The 17432-nt window shown below is 30.4% G+C and overlaps 1 protein-coding gene across 2 annotated transcripts in view; it reads left to right on the top strand.

Annotated features, from left to right (window-relative positions):
* The window catches only part of LOC144853715 (uncharacterized), a 94317-nt gene that overhangs the window by 74227 nt on the left and 2658 nt on the right, over window positions 1–17432 (top strand). The window contains exons 1-5 of one of the 2 annotated variants that reach the window (XM_078711504.1): window positions 2463–2799; window positions 6563–6703; window positions 8109–8395; window positions 8674–8749; window positions 16623–17009. In XM_078711504.1, the coding sequence (XP_078567630.1) occupies window positions 2727–2799; window positions 6563–6703; window positions 8109–8395; window positions 8674–8749; window positions 16623–17009 (964 nt within the window). In that variant the 5' untranslated portion in view covers window positions 2463–2726. Of the gene's footprint in view, window positions 1–2462; window positions 2800–6562; window positions 6704–8108; window positions 8396–8673; window positions 8750–16622; window positions 17010–17432 lie in introns of those variants that run through there. The other variant, XM_078711505.1, reaches the window with a different exon arrangement.

The raw sequence follows: 17432 nt of genomic DNA, 5'->3' as shown, positions 1-17432 counted from the left end.
ATGTGTATAGGCTACCGCTACTTGATATTTGCCATATTTTGACTGACGTGTATTTATGATAGTATGTAAATGAGGTTTGAGTTTGATTTGATTTGAATTGAATTTATTTGGAGAATAATTATAAATATCAATACTGTGTACATACTTGATATTTGTCACATTTTGACTGAAATGTATTATGATAGTATGTAAATGAGGTTTGAGTTTGATTTGATTTGAATTCGGAGAATCATTATAAAATTACGTTAATAATACTACTGTACAATGACATAAAATACATTTTATAGAACGTGGAGTTTATTTGCAAATAAACGTATGTGATAACACGTTTTCAACAATGTCATCATCGTCTGTTATGCTAAACATAATTTTCATCTTAATATGATTAGAATTGTACTTCTTTTAAAAATTAAATAAATAATTGAGGCCTTGACCAAAGCAACGCCAACACAATGTCATTGTAAAATATGTGTATCTTTGAAATATTAATTGAGACTAATAATATCAAAGAAGCGCCCTCTGTTTTGAGAGAATCAAAACTAAAAATGAGATGACGAATTAATTAGACGAGGAAATACGGATTGAAATAGACAAGATAGTAAAATAAGCACGTGACACTTCGACATCTTATAATGTGTTAACGTTTGAATACATGGTTGGTAAAAAACTTTATAGACTGACGGACCAAACATTGTTATACCAAGTGTATAACATTATTTATATAGTGTTTTGAGCCAACATTATATCTAAGTTGAAAGTTTAGCCATAAAGTGTAATCACTATTCTTGTTGTTAGTAAACTTTTTTTTTATTTTATAATAATAATAACAATAAGTAATTTCTCTCTTTTTTAGCGCCATTGAAAAATGAATGTAACAAATATTACATGAACTATCTTGGATGAATTATTTGCAATTAAATTATTTTTAAAATATTATTATGCTTATCAAAATATGATTTACATTTTCTTTTTCAATTTTTTTTGCAGTAATTTTTTTAAATCAGTAATAGAAAAACTATGATTTTTTTTGTTTTGTACTATTTCGTATACACATATAATAAATGTAGGACTACGTTTTATAAATGATGTTTTGGAATGTAATATGAATTAATAGCTGAATTGAATGACGGGTTTCTTGCATGCTTTGCAGCTGTTTATTAAATGCTAACAGTGGAAACGTTTAAATTCTCATTGTCATGTGAAAGAACACATGTATGACTCAACATCTACAACGTTTCTGAAAGAAAAGAAAATAATTATTTGAATTTGCCTATTAGCAAAATTTAACCAGTTCACGGAATCGTAAAAGTTTGTTTAAGTTTAAGTCAATCACAAGCAGGGAGGCAAGCCAAATTTCTAGCTGTGCCTCGCCAAAAAAAGATATTTGACATTTCTTCAGGTTACACCGTTCATTTGGTCAAAAGTTTGCACCGACTGGTATTTTTTTTAATCCTGTCATATTAATAGCTCGATCACCCGATTCTCGTACGGTATTATGTATCAATTAATAAACTGTATAATTATTTTTTTAAACACACCTTGTCTTTGGTGGCCATAAAAGCATCAAGTTTTTTCAGAGATCTTCATCATTATCTGGTTCTTCTGAAGTTTTCCACATGATTTCGATCATTATTGCAGTAGCATGGACCTATAAATAAGACTGTGCCATGTTTATTTTAAAATAATCTCTATTCTTTATGGCCTGCTTTATTTCATTATTTCGGTTGGTCATGTGGTTTTCAGTCATTGTTATCTTTCGGAAGAGCAATAATCTATAATCAGTAGTCTACACCATTGACGACATCAATGACGCATTTACAGATACCTCTGCTGCAAGTAGTTTGGAAAATGTTCATCACCATCTTTTATCTAAATCATTTAATTATTTTTCCCAATTTTATAAATAATGTATATGGAACTTTAAGAGAAATAACGAACTCTTTAAAGGCCTACACTTTTCAAATTGACACTAATTATCATGTTTATTAATAGGCAGAATACTAACGAATACATAGCCTGAGTTAGTGCATAATTATTGAATTAAAAAATGAATTATTTTTCTTCAAATAAGTTCAGATAAAATACTACCAATCCTTCATAATCAATGATCAAATGATAGTTTAACGTTACATGTGTTAAATTGTATTAATAAATCATTTATTTGTTATTTATTATGTATATAGGCCTGTACAATAGGCGACACAAAACTAATATGTTGTACTGTATTTTTTAAATCTTTTTTTTAATTTTTGATATAGGTATATCCATCTTTTAATATATACTTGCAGAGTTTTCATAAGTTTATAATTTATATAAAGCAATATCCGTAAGCAAATCTAGCATGCATGATATAACATTTCCTGCCAAGTATGAGTGATTCCATTCTGTTTACGTCACAACCAACTTTAGGGGTAAGGTCAAATTCTTTTTTGACCCGTCGAATATGAGTGTATGACGTCACGATGGTGTAATAAACTTGAATTTCCTTCCCAAACTTTGAGTTAGCATTGGTTGTTGTATTTACTGCTATCATATCCCGCATATGCTTTCACTATCTTGGCTCTAAGCTTCCTAGGATTATATGAGAACTGCTGTAGTTTTTTGTTCATAATTATCAAGTTATTTCACTTGTTCTTCATTGGCGAAACTCAACAATTGGTGCACGTGGAAACTGCATATATGTGTCAAATGCAAGAGTATCTAATTGTGTAGGAAATCAAATCACAATGAATACACGGATTTTTACGTACGTTCTTGTAATTTTCTCTAGCCTGGACTTATCATCTTCAACTTCGACCGGTACGTATTAACATAATAATATATAAAAATATAATAAATAAAATACAGTAGAGCTTCGAACCCAAACTAAAATATCGGACTGAGTGTCTCTTGAATTGGGCGTATTGTTAAAACATACCCCCTCCCCCATCTCTTTGTTTCACGGAAAAGTGTCCCCTTGAGGAGGAATTCTACTGTAATTTTAAAAAGGACATTTATGTATACAATTATATTATATAGTTTTTTATAGCTCTTTTAACGACCTAGACATTAGTTGCATTTCTCACAATAGGCGCTTTTTTATTTACTTTTTTATATAATTGGTATTGGTAACACAATATTATATATGCTCTATGTACAAGGGATGAATGATACTCTAATTACTATACTTGAACTCTCCACATTAATAATAATCATAATTGTGTAATGCTCTATTAAGTCTACACATGCATGAGTGGATGCCTATAATTGGTAACCACTAAACTGTACATTTGTTCCCAATAAATTCAGAGCTGCATGTAATAACAGGGGTGAGGTAGGCTTTTTCTTTCAATTATAAATTTTACTTTTCTTTTTCAAACAATTTCAATTCATTGTTTTTATATGTATGACTCATGTCAATAAAGTGATTGGTCAAACTTGCTTGTTTGATCAATTACAATTTATAAGTGTGTGTATTGTGTTCTGGTTTATTAATCCATCCAGTTGTCCATATACAGAATGGACATGACAGACAAACAACCCCGGTCTGGGACTGCGGTTATATGCATTCAAATAGTAAAACAATTTTCCAGATCACAAAAATACTGTATTTGTATGATATTGTCACGATCACTATGATGTTTTTGGTGCATATGAAATATACAGATAGGCCCTAATACATTACTGCTGCTATGACCATACAACAATATACAACACCATTTTTGTTCAATATTGAGATAAGGTAATTTAATTAGATTATGAACTTGCAATTTCTAGTTTGTTCTGATTTTCTTTTCGGTTTATGTCTGACCTGGTTTCAGATTAGGACGAATTTAATCCAGTGAAGTAAATTTTTTCTAAGATTATTATAATTAATAGGCCATAGGGATGTTATCATATAATAATGAGGTAGCCTATACAGTATATGTCAGTTTTCAAAGAAAAACTAATGTCCACATTGTTATCATCATTCAGTCATAGTTTAGCACTAACTGTGTACTATTTGTACCTTTCACTTTTTCAAAATATGTCTGGTGTACTGTTTGAAATTGAATAGATAAAGGCTATTACCATTATCAAAGTAACCACATCTTTATTCATGCAGTATAAGGTCTAAGTTACTGTAAGTTACATTTTAACTTTAAATGTACACAACCGATGGATCCCAGCACTGTAACCCTCATGATACTGGCAGTTGACTCTTCCACTATTATAATTGAAACTTTTAATAACATTTAGAATATTGTTTATTATTGAATTGTTGTTTTGCATGGCGAATAGTAAAGTTATGTTCGAGGAATAAGGAAAGGTATAAAGTATAATTGAGAATTTCAACATTTTGGTTTTTGTGTTTTTCTGTCTCCAAAAGACTGTAGCTTGTAACATAACAACAAAAACCTCGATAAAAAAATGGTTTAAAATGTCGAATAAGACTTATATCCATGTTTTCTTTGGGTTTTTTTCTAATCAAGGAAAGAAGCTATAATACTATTAGCATTAGTTAGCAGACTGAAGTATTTACGTGAACATTAATAATGTACACACAAATCTATTTTCTTATTTGATGAACTAAAAATGGAGACTGTTATAATAACATTATCGCAGTTTTTAATGTCATTTACAGTTAATAAAATGTCGTTCACGTGTATCTTATTAAGTTATTGCAATCTAAAAATAATGTGTTAAGTTGTAAAGATATCAATTTTCGGAATAACTTAAAAGGATGTATTAACTAAATCGCAGATGCCGTCTTTATGCACATAATTAGATACGGTAATTTGTATTAAAGTTTGTTAGGCCAATTGTATTGATTGTTTAGGGGTATTATTATAGGAAAGATATATGATCTGTTGAAAATGCAACGAAACTTGTTAATAAGACCTAGTTGAAAAAAAATGGTATTGTATATTGTAAAATGAAAAGTGTTCATTAATTTGAAAAGTCATCAGTTTTTCTTGAAGATGAAGCGCGCGTAACTTAAAGTGTATAATCAGCATTTTGTTTCACGCGTCCACAATATTCTTTTATGCGCATGCTCAGTGTCACTAAAAAGCAGACTATGTACTGTTTTCACATTAGGTTTGAATCTGGAGATTATTAATCAATGTGTCTATTCTTTAACACTATACTCAGTTCCATCCGACTTTTGGTACGACATTACTGTATGTCAGAGACAATAATAAACATATAATAATTGTTTACTGTTTAGCTCTCTTAGAAATATAACTTTTTTCTTTTTCTGCAATCCAGCGAGAAACCGTTTATACGATTGTTTCAACTTGCGTGAAACACCTATATGTTTGCGCTGTTGTGAACGTAACATGGTATATAAAGAAATAACTATTTTGACAACTTTCTTAGAGTTACTGTCAACAAAAGGTCAAGAAGATAGACGGTTGCCAATAAAATATAAACATATTGGCAATCAAACAAATATAAATATTTATAGATTCTATTCGTAGAAAAGCCTGACATAATTGGCATAATCAGTAATGTTATCAAAGTTGTTTTAATTATCTTCTAACACACCTAATAGATAATTGATAATTAACAAGATAACACATTTTACATGGTTTTGTTTAAAAAAAAATATAACTTAATTAGTTTAAAAATAAAAATACAGTACTTTCTATTTACTATTATAGAATCAGAAGAAAAACTTTTAATACTTCCTAATAATCATCTGAAGAAGTTCTAAAGATAAACGTTATTACGTTGTTCTGTTAACGATTCGTATAGTCTAGATTTATCCTAGTTCTGAAGAATCAATGAGATTGAAATTTTAAGGACGAATAAAAGATAATTAACTTTTTGCTAAATATTTCTAAATGCCAGTAAACCTATTTATAATGCACGCTGGTATAATGTGCTTTAGCGCTTAAATGTTTAAATGTTCTGTAATAGAACATTCCACTATAGATGGCGCTAGTTCGTACGAAAATTTGTTTATCATTTTTGGTATGTCCATTTTCTAATTTCCTTATATTCCTTATTTACAAGTACCAATATATTAGTATTTTATAGAACTATAATATATATGATAAGGTGTATTATTTTCTTAATATTTACAAAACAATTTTCTTCAAAATGTAACCTTTCTCGAATATTTCCATTTCTGTCCCTGCAGCTATTGGTCATTCCAGATTTATCAGATATATTTTAATGTCATTTCTCCACTCTTTTTGGTCCTTATCTCCTTCCTATTTGTGGTTGCTAATCTGTAACTTATGTTATTGCCATTTATTCTTGTATATGTGTCCTACCCATCTCCATTTCATTTATATAATTTGTTCTAAAATGTATATTTTCCTTATTCTGGTATGGTAGGTTTTATTCTTTTAGTGTGAGTTGTGGTATTCTTCTTTCCATCACCTTTGTTTTCCATGTTTCTGCTCCACTATGTTATTAGAAGAATATTCTTAGGTGAATAATGTTGTGTTGAGAACATCAGTTTTTAAAACTACTACTCTACTCTTTTTATAAATGACAATGCTTGCTCTTGTTTGTTTATACATTTCATGTTGTTCTCATGTATTCTCGTCCACGATGATTGATTTTTATAATTTTTTTTCTATTCTTCCAGTTTACCAGTGTACTTTTAGTGAACTAGGAATGTGTGGTTTTAAACAATCTACCAATGATCTAATCAACTGGACCAAACAGAACACATTGTCGCAACTGGTGTTACCACCTGCAGGACGCACGATACCAACACGCCAGACAGGTAAAAATGTTGACATGGTCACCTTGATTATCTTGACCTGAACCAAATGTTTAACATTACTAACTCATATATCCATGTAGGTATCTGGCAGTATTCACTAGTTACACTTAAAATGTTCCCTAAAGTATTTCACTAATATTAAGGATTTCCCTTATATGAGATTCCATTAAAATTAACATTTATTTCTTTCAAATCAAATAACAGTTTTTTTAAAACATTTCTTTTAATTTTCGAAATTTTCGATTGAAAAAATAGTAAGAAGTTTCTAAAAATGATTTTCAAAAAAATTATTTGAACAATTATCAAAGCGGAAGACCCAAAAAGCAAATTCAATTGGAAGATCCAAATCTTGTGCTGGACATGCCACTGTATCACCAAAAAAACCCCCAGAAAAATAACACAAAATAACGACGCCAAGACACAAACACAAAAAACAGTTGTCATAAAAAAGGTTACGGAATTTTTATTAAGAAATATGATTATCATATTGGAGTTTTTTTCGTCGAAACACACCATGCTCGTGTGTGGGTATTTCTTGTTGGAAGAATCAGTCCTATAACAATCTTTAGAATTACTTGTGAAATGTGAAATTTTGCTGCTAAACAAGAAGAATATTATGATCAAACATATCACAACCTTCCCCATTTCAATCCCACAACATTACTTTTCTTTTCCAAATTAACCATCATGTCACAAAAGAAGGAAAGGAAATACATCTTCACGATGACTGTTTGCACATCATTTCTATGTCAAGTATAAATATGATTTTTTAAATTTCTTACTGCAATCACATTTGCTATGTTGTTTCTGGTTCAAGGTCATCCGAGTTGTCAATTTTTACAGCAATTTTATAAGTCAAGGTCATAATTTTAGTAATTAATAAATTCAGGTTTTAAATGAAATGCTTAAGTACAAACTACTTGTAATGCTCCAATTGAATTGTTAATTTTCATTTGGCGACATACCTGTAAAATATGTTATATTTTGAAGTGATTAGACTTATATGCCTGGCATGTTCAAGGACATGGACTTATGTCACAATATAATAATATTTAAGTAAGTGGGTTGTGTAGAGTCATACTCGACGTATAATAAGATATCGTTTTCAATTAAGTTATTTTTCTTTTCTTATTTCAGCTTTATATACTAAAAAAGTATAACTTAACTTACACTTCATATAACTGACTTAAAGCTGTTTTTTCTTAAGCTCTTCTACACTATCAAACTAGTTTGACAAAAAAATGTGATCGTGCCCAAATAAGGTAGTGATATGCACAAATATGGTAGTGATGTGACATCGTATCCATATATCGGCACATCACATTTTTGTCACATAAAGTTTGATAGTGTGGACAGAGCTTTAGCTTAATATATAATACCAACGTTGCATTGTATTTGTTTTAAGGAACACATCTATGCGCCTGCTACAGAGAAGAACAGCCACGTGAAAGATTGGCTTATGTGAATGCGATCATTGAAACCCCAATGTATGACATCCTATCCAAGTCTCGAGTTAGACTCGTCATGTTTTACTATTTTAAATTAAGAGACCAGAGCGCCCTCCATATTAAGAAAATGGGATATAGAAATGGAAGACCAGTTGGAAAAATGATATGGACTGGTAATGGAATAACGTTTGGTGTTGGATGGAAAAAGATTGATATTGAATTTTATGCAGAACAGTCATTCAAGGTAATAATTTACCTTTTATATAAATATAATGTACTTTATGTAATAGTATTTTATGTAATACACATATTATCGACATATTGATTACCTTAAATTAGCTTAATCTAAATGAGAATTATATAAAATATAATAGTTCCAATGAAATACACAATAAAGAAACAAAAAACAGAAGAAGGAAAAGATTGATTTGCAATTACAAAAATATATTGCAAAAGTACCTACAATTTGTGAACATTATTAAGCAAACAAGATATATGACATTTTATTCATACCTTTTATAGCTTGAATTTGAAGCAGTTGTAACGGCAATAGAATACAATTCTGTGCGAATAGACGAATATTACCTCATGATCCAAGGTAAGATTACATTAAATAAACAAGGTTTAAAAAACAAATAAGTATTATAGAGTATAGATGCATACGAATGTAGTAAATTTAGGTTGTATTGTTTGAGAACATACACTGTTCTATATTCTATGTTCTAAACTGTATTTTAACCTAATATTTTAAAAAAATATATATTTTGGCACACATGGCGTCTCATATGTATAATATTTTAGCTCAAAATAATACATTCCAGACAAACAAGGTTTAAAGGTTAAAAAAAGAAATATATTATGGAGTATAGAAGCATAAGAATGTAGTAAATTTAGGTTGTATTGTTTGAGAACATACACTGTTCTATAATCTATGTTCTAAACTGTATTTTAACTAAATATATTTTTTTAAATATATTTTGGCACACCTGGCGTCTCATACGTATAATATTTGAGCTCAAAATACATTCCAGACAAAAATCGAATAGTCGACTGGTTGACTAAATAAAAAAAGACAATACATACAAACAGGGCTAACTGTTTTACTGGTGCACTCGTAATTGATTATAAGCAATCAACATTTTTGTTGTTCTAAATATGTTTTTATTTTCCGTAAATGTGACCTTGTTTGATGTTTGATGGACCCCTTCTGAAACAAGCTTCCGAACCTAAATGACCACCGTGACCCTCTGCCTTATAACTGTAACTTGTTTTCCTCCTTTTTATTACAAGTTGTTTGATATGTTTACTTTGTATAGATAACAATACTTTTTATACACATTGCATAAAGATCCGGTACAAGAGAACACGTTGTGTACATACATACAACATGCGCTATATAATGAACACACATGATCAGATTATAATGTTTATTTCGATATAAAATAAACGAAAAGTTATCTGAGAAATCAACCTTGCACTTGAAACCCCCATTATCATAAAATTGAAAAGCATAGTGTCAATTAAAGTTCATTAGTCATTTTCCGATTCAATAATCTTTAATCAGAAGTAATTCAGCGTCAGAGGGCGCTATGATTGAAAACAGAAATAACGTATCTATTATTTCCGTCATGTACCGGGTACAAATTGAAATTTTGAAAAGTTTAATAATAAATTGATTAAAAAAAGATTTTTAAAAATGTTTCTTCATCTAAATCTAACTTTATGAGATTCAGCCACTGTTGATGTTAAACTGTACTGTCAACAAAGTTCCATTATCAATAACTATAGTTTAAACAAATAGTTGATTTATATATAGAAGGTAATAAAATACAGCACCGTTAATAATATATTGGATCCATGTATAAGCATATACCACTTATAACCAATTAGAACCTCAGATCTAAAAAGTTATCCTACGTTTAGTTTTTGTTTTATTTATAGTTCGATGTAAAGATAAATACTTGAAAACGAATTTATCTACAAATGATCAATTGATTCTACTTGCCTAATTAGAACCATAACAATGGATTTCTGAAAATTGAAAACACGGTTCAAAATTAACAGCAAAGTGAAAGAATATGCTATCAGACCTTACTAATTTAAACTTTGTCAATTACCATTAGACGCTTGTCCCGTAATCTTTTCGAGTTTAAAAACAGTATAGAAAAAGATGTCAACGTGCCTGGTCAACTTGTCGTACTGGCAAACGGGTTTGTTCACACTCGATGTATCTCTCTCGGGGGTACGAGATTCCACCTTACGATGCCTCATTTATCATCTGTGTACGAAACTTCGTTATTCTAATTTGTAATGATTTTACTCAGCTTATTTAAACTCTCCGGATAGCAGTTGTTAGTGTTCTATGGAAGTATCTAATTGTGTACTCAGGTTGATTTCCGTTGCATTTGTGCAAAGCACTGAGACCAACTAAGTATAATTCATTTTAGTGTTCTTTTTTTCATGAGTATGTGCTGTACTCATGTGATCTCTCTGCCTAGCAAATGTGTGTCTCTTGAGTCGACTGTACTCGCGAGGTCACTAAGCACACGCTTAAGTGAGTCGGTCGTGATCCTCATTATTTTGTAACCTACTGTAGGAACTAAACTAGAAAACTTTCGTTTGATCAAGTCTCATTGCAGCTAACTTAATACAAGTAACTTTCATATTTTCAAGAAAACAAGATGGAAGGTGAGGTTGTTTTGTCTTTTCTGTGTGATAATTCCAAGTATTTGCTACCAAATGCTATGTTCTATCCACGTTTTTATCAGAACGGTTAATACTTACAAATCCAAAAGGTTACAGTGAGGTTTTTTTTATTATACAGGTACCGAAGTATATAATTAATTAATTCACCAAATAGAAATATGTTCCGTTTTGGATTCATGCCAAAAAAGTTAATAAACATTAATTCAATTATATCTAATCGTTTATGTCGCATACATCCACTTTGATTAAACCAAAGGTGGCGAATGTCCAATGTTTTACAATTATTGTATTGTAATTACATTTATGTGACAAATCCAAGCTTTCCTAAAGCTATATCTACACTATCAAACTTTATGTGACAAAAAAATGTGCCCATATATGGACATGGTGATGTCAAATCAATACCATATTTGAGCATATCACTACTATATTTAGGCACATCACACCTTTTTGTCAAACTAGTTTGATAGTGTAGACAGAGCTTCAAAGTTGACAGTCGTTTGCATGTATTTACATATATAGCGTTTTCCTTCCTAAAAGAAAACGTGGTTTCACTTGACGATCTTAATTCTTTGTTATCAAGATCACATCCATTTTCTTGATACTTAATTGTCATATAATGTTCATAATGTTGTTTTAATCACATTGATGCCGTCAGTTTTAAGCATTTTTTTCTTGTGTACTTTGTCAGTTACTTTAAGCTTAGCATGAGACTGTGTTTTTTTTTCTTTTAAAATGTTAAAAATAATTTTTAATAAGTAACTCCTTCCTAATTTAATTATAAAGATTATTGAAAGTATCAAATTGGGTTAAATTTAATGAAAGTATTAAATTGGGTTAGATATATTATATTGTTATCACGTTATAATATTTTAGGCTAATATGAAATATTTTGAGGCTAATATACGAATATCTTAGAAAGTAAAAGTATTTTCGTGGATCTAAATATCATTAAGGGATAGGTTAGGAAATTGATACTTGACTTTAGAGTTTATTAAGAATGTTGTAGGATTTAATTTTCATTAAATGTATTTCTTAATTTCAAAATAATAACTACGTTCGTAGAAATAAGTTCTCAGTGTGATTAATACAAGTTGGAGTAATTAGTCATTAGTAGATTTATTATTTGATAAATAGAAAAACTGAATTATTTACTTAAAGTTTTGTCGTAAGTAACAAATAAAAGTATAAAATGTCATCCTAGATTGTAATCCTACTATATCCGATGCACAATTATGTTGTGACTATGAGACTAAGGCATGACATATCCCCCGCAATATCACTACAAGGATATTAATAATGTAAATATTTATAACCTATTAGTGTTGTGTATTTGTTCCACTTCAGTACACACAAAAGAGTACCTTTAACATTACTAATTTCAAGACGTAAACGTTGCTTCCTAAACTTAAGTATACACTATCAAACTAGTTTGAAAAAAAGTGTGATGTGCCCAAATATGGTAGTGATATGACATCATCATGTCCATATATGGGCACATCACATTGTTTTGTCACATAACGTTTAATAGTGTAGACTGAACTTTATGAGTATTTGTTCATAGGAAAACATGTGCTATTTCATGGTCAGAAATGATCTTGTGAATAGGCCTATATATCGCAATACCATTATTGTTATAACTATAAAATAGTATCAATATTTGGACTAGTGGATACGAATATATTTCAACAAGTAATACTGTTTTAAAGAAGACACTTTACCATGTGATTCATATTTCCTGACAGTGACCTCATCAACTTTGCGGCTCGATCACACTCATTCGTTTTGATTAAAATAAACTAGGGTCAGAATATTAATTAGGTATACTGTAAACAAGATAATTAAGATTAGACCATCCAAACCTTCTCGTGAGGCAAACATTGTGCCGTACTAAGATTCAATAAAAAAAATATTAAATAAACTCAATAACCTAAATAAATTACAATGCATTGTTCCCATTATTACACCTGTAATACTATAATGATAATAATAATGATAAAAGTAACTGTTTTGATATTTCTAACATTTATTTCAATGTAAATTTAACTTCACCTTTGTGTTGCGTCCCTTAATTATTAGTTGACGTTATTTCCTATTTTTAAACCAAATGGGAGGAAGTTGTATGCAGTTTGGCATTAATGGAAAGATTCGAATATGCATAATATTTTGATATTAGTTATTATACAGGTACTTACGAATAGGTTATAAAATAATACAATTGAAAATGATTATTCGGCATTGACTGTAGAGGAATCCATAATCAGTATTTAGCTTCTAAACAAGATGTACTGATCGTTCGCAACATTTAGATTTGTGACTTTGGTATGCATTTTTTGCAAACTCACATCTTTCTCCACATCAGTCTTCGCGATCATTGTATTTCTATCATTGAGTTATTCGAATTTATAAGATTAACAGTATTAGCTCCTGTTTTGTTGAACTATTAGCTTTGTTTCATTTATTTACTGTTTCCTTCAGTTCAACCTGTCGGAAAGAGCTACTTACCGTGCTTACACTTTTGACGAAAGACCTCAGTAGAACATGTTTAACTTCACTTTGACCCTCAATATTTTTTTGCAGAAAACAGAACAACTGACCTATATAAGCTCTTATCAAAGTAAAGCATAAATATCATGAATTTATAATCAACCTGATAAAAAAAAAGGCTTCGAACGTAACTGTTGAAATGTGTTATCGTAGAAAAATGCATTGAAAGTTTAGAAAAATTGCAAGCGAATTAATTCCCAGACCTGGGTTTCATAATTTCAAGCATTAAACGATATCTTCAACAAGGCACGTGTAACCCTTCAGGTGTTTTAAAAGTCTAGCTATCTATTATTCAATTGAGATTGGTCTTTCAAATCAGTGTCGACCGTCTTGTTAGTAAGATAGTGGGGGATTTACCCTTGGGTAGGGGCCACGTGATCTTGTCCATTGCCAGTGACAACAACAAAGGAATTGAAATGTAAAGAAGATACGATGCTTTTATGTCGGGGCATCTAGAGTTGAAGGTGATTCATGCCTTTTCCCATCAAGTTATTACTTTGTATAACATTGTCTATATTAATTAACAATATTAAAGAGTCATTTAGATTAGTTAATATGAAGACAATTAGAGCAGGAAAGAGTGAAATGATTTCACTTTTTCCTGATTGAGGTTCAAGTTATAAAGTATTATGCTGAAAATGCTTTTCAAATAAATTTCATTCAAAACATACTGTACGATGTCAATGTACTATGATACTCTACGCAACCAAGCGACTGGCGTGCACAATTCTGGTTTAAAATAATGATTGTTAGGACAGATTACTCATGCGAGACTAACCTCATGCTAATTTACATTGGCAGGACATATGTCACTGCTCGCTGTCACGCCCTAATAATGTTGTATGTGAGATTTATATACGTAAGACCTATGACAGAAATATTCTTATTCATTTAGCTATTATAAATTGATTAAATGACACTACACATTAAATGGTCAGCTGAGCAAAAACAAAGTTCTGTTAAAACTTGTTTCTGTTCATTTTTCTGAAAGATATCCTGTTAGTTAGTTATATAAAAGAGGCAAACACACGTTAGTATATGTTAAGCTCTGTCTATACTATCAAACTAGTTTGGGAAAAAAGGTGTGATGTGGCCAAATTTGGTAGTGATATGCCCAAACATGGTAGTGATATGATATCATCATGTCCATTATATGGGCACATCACATTTTGTTATCACATAAAGTTTAATAGTGTAGACAAAGCTTTAGGTTTGGCCTAAACTATGTTCGTGGTAGTTTATAGGAACTTAGTTTTAGATCGTCAGACGGATATATTTATTACAAACTATTTCTATATCAAAGCAAATGTGGTTTACCTACCAGAGGTGTGGCTACTTAAACGTCATTGTAATGTTTAATCGAATTTCTTGTTTCATTATTACTGTCTCCACTTGAAATAGACTTTATTTTTTACCAATCAGAGTTGACCTATAATAAGTGTATAATATGTATTGTTTAAATTAATTATAGAACATAGAAACAAGTAGACACGGGTATCGAAACATACACGTTTTCTATTTCCGTACACTAAATAATGTATAATGTTGTTTAGTGCACATTAATGCAAGTATGGGTTTAATAGTAGCTTTAAAATCATACCTTTTGTCTTATATTATATTTGAGTACCTTAGATCAATTTACAAGATATATTTTTGTACTTTGATGACATTTTATACTAAACGGTCAGTGCATTGAGAACACTACTTTAGAACAATTCGTATTAGGGCCTACTAATAGATTTATTGGACTAGTAAATTTTATGACGAAGTCTAGAGCTCTGTCAACACTTTCAAACCAGTTTGACAAAAAAGGTGTGATATGGTGGCGATATACCCAAATTTGGTAGAGATATTACATCATCATGTCCATAATTATACGGGCACATCCCATTTTTTTTGGCATATTAAGTTTGATAGTGTAGACAGAGCTTTATAAATTAGTTTTATCAAAATTAATCATCAATAATTATCGTGTTTTTGTTGCACAAATATGATATCTGAAGTATTTGCCAGTCATTTAACAATTGTACGATTTTTAAGCAAAATAATGTGCCTAAAAGGTGTTTATTAATATTTTATTTATTTTATCAGATTCGACGTGAATATACAAACGAAAGTGTCATGTTGTCGGTTAAGATATATATCTCTCCGGAAGTAGAACTAATCGAGAGATTAATTAGTATTAGAATTTAAACTTCGATAAGTATTAAACTATCGATCGTATGTGAAAAAAATCATATAGGGAAAGGTTTATTGTAATCATTAAAAATATACTTTTTTTTTTATTCAAAATCACAACATTGGAAAACCCACTCTCAATTATAGAAAACAATTGTGTTTTTTTTCTTTATTTTCTTTCTTTATATAGCCTTTCAAAACCACATTACATTAAAACATTGGTAAACAAAAATAAGACAGAAAGCTGGAAATCAAGGAAAGATAAGCAAAAGCAAATACAGTAGAATCGCTGTAGCTCACATGCTTGCTTATCCATCATTTAAACATGATTTTAACTAATTTAAACACTTTTTTTTACAATCCATACCAACTTTGTTGTAAAGCATCTAGAAACTATCAACATTTTGTAGATGTAGATGTGTACAAGTGTAGATGACTATATGTAAACAAACTGGGTACATTTTTTATTGTATCTTCTTTACACCAAACTTTACTACTAAATTTATATAAAACCTCTGACGTCACGATGGGTAGAGCATCTTATTTATTTATTAACTTGTACTGTTCATCACAATAAAAAGGTACCTGCATCTTGTTAAAAAATTCCTTTATTATTTTCTCCTTTTCCTTTTTCCTCCCTTTTTCTTTCTTTTTTTTAACAAGTTGCTTAAAAAAACAAAAATAAAACAGGCAACATGACGAAATCAATCAATAATGGATATCATTTATTCGTCACTGTTATTGTAGGCCTATAATTGATTATGCTTCCTCTGTTCGTAGTTGTCTTGTTCACCTGTTATCACTAACCATTCAATTACTGCAATTGTTATCACGTGGTTGGCAGTAACGGGTACCATTTTTAACTGCATTTCTTTCTTTTTTTTGCATAATTATTTTGTATAGCCTATTTTAGTATATCTTTACACTTATTATATTATAAACAGTATTGAAGTTTGAAAACATAAACAAAATGTCATTAATATGTTAGTAGCGTATATTATTCTATTCTCACAAACTGTATTTCTTATAAAATATTTCAGGGCATATGCATCCAACACAAGGTAATAATAATCCTAATGCTGGCCTTCCACCGTACGGACCACAGATTCCAGTTCGACCGCCACCAAACGTACCAAATCCTCCTCCTCCAAGGGCTCCAGTTCCTCCAAAGCCAGCACCAAAACCAAGGCCTACGGTGAAACCAGTAGCTCCAAGACGTCCTACCGTTGCGCCGCCATTCAAACCTGCAGTCCCACGTCCAGGCCGTCCTACACTAAAACCAAGAGTTACAAATATTTACCTAGCGACTGATCGGGGTCGGGAGCCTGCTTGGTTTAACCCGACAGAAGATACCTTTAAAGATAATGATATCCAATCCACACAACTAACAACAGTGTTTCAAAAAGAAAATGTTCCATCATTTACACGTAAGTACTTTAAAAATGCATAATTATAATATGTTTTGATAAGTTAATCTTGATCAATCAACAGTTTATAATACCATAACTGAACATTTCCTACTATAAATGTGTTTTGTTGTTGTTGACTGTGCCTCTCTGGGTTCGTTGTTGACTGTGCCTCTCTGGGTTCGTAACATTGTGTGCCATTACCAGTGACTCAACCTTCGTAGTTTTAAAATAATACAAGATTTCAATTTCCTCAACATGTGCCGGTAGGAAAGTCTATGATTATAGTACTGTGCACTGCAACTATGATTCATGATTTGTCAAAAATAAAATAATAATACTGTAAACACAACTGTTGCTTATTACTATTATCAAATCTTATGCACAAAAATACTAAAAAAAAATAAATACAAAAATGTGAGAGTACGATCAATCTGGCTTCGA

The sequence above is a fragment of the Antedon bifida genome, chromosome 10 (assembly GCF_963402885.1).
Source record: "Antedon bifida chromosome 10, ecAntBifi1.1, whole genome shotgun sequence".
Classification (NCBI taxonomy): domain Eukaryota; kingdom Metazoa; phylum Echinodermata; class Crinoidea; order Comatulida; family Antedonidae; genus Antedon; species Antedon bifida.
Note: the sequence above shows the minus strand (reverse complement) of the source record. Positions and strands in the feature narration are given on the sequence as shown.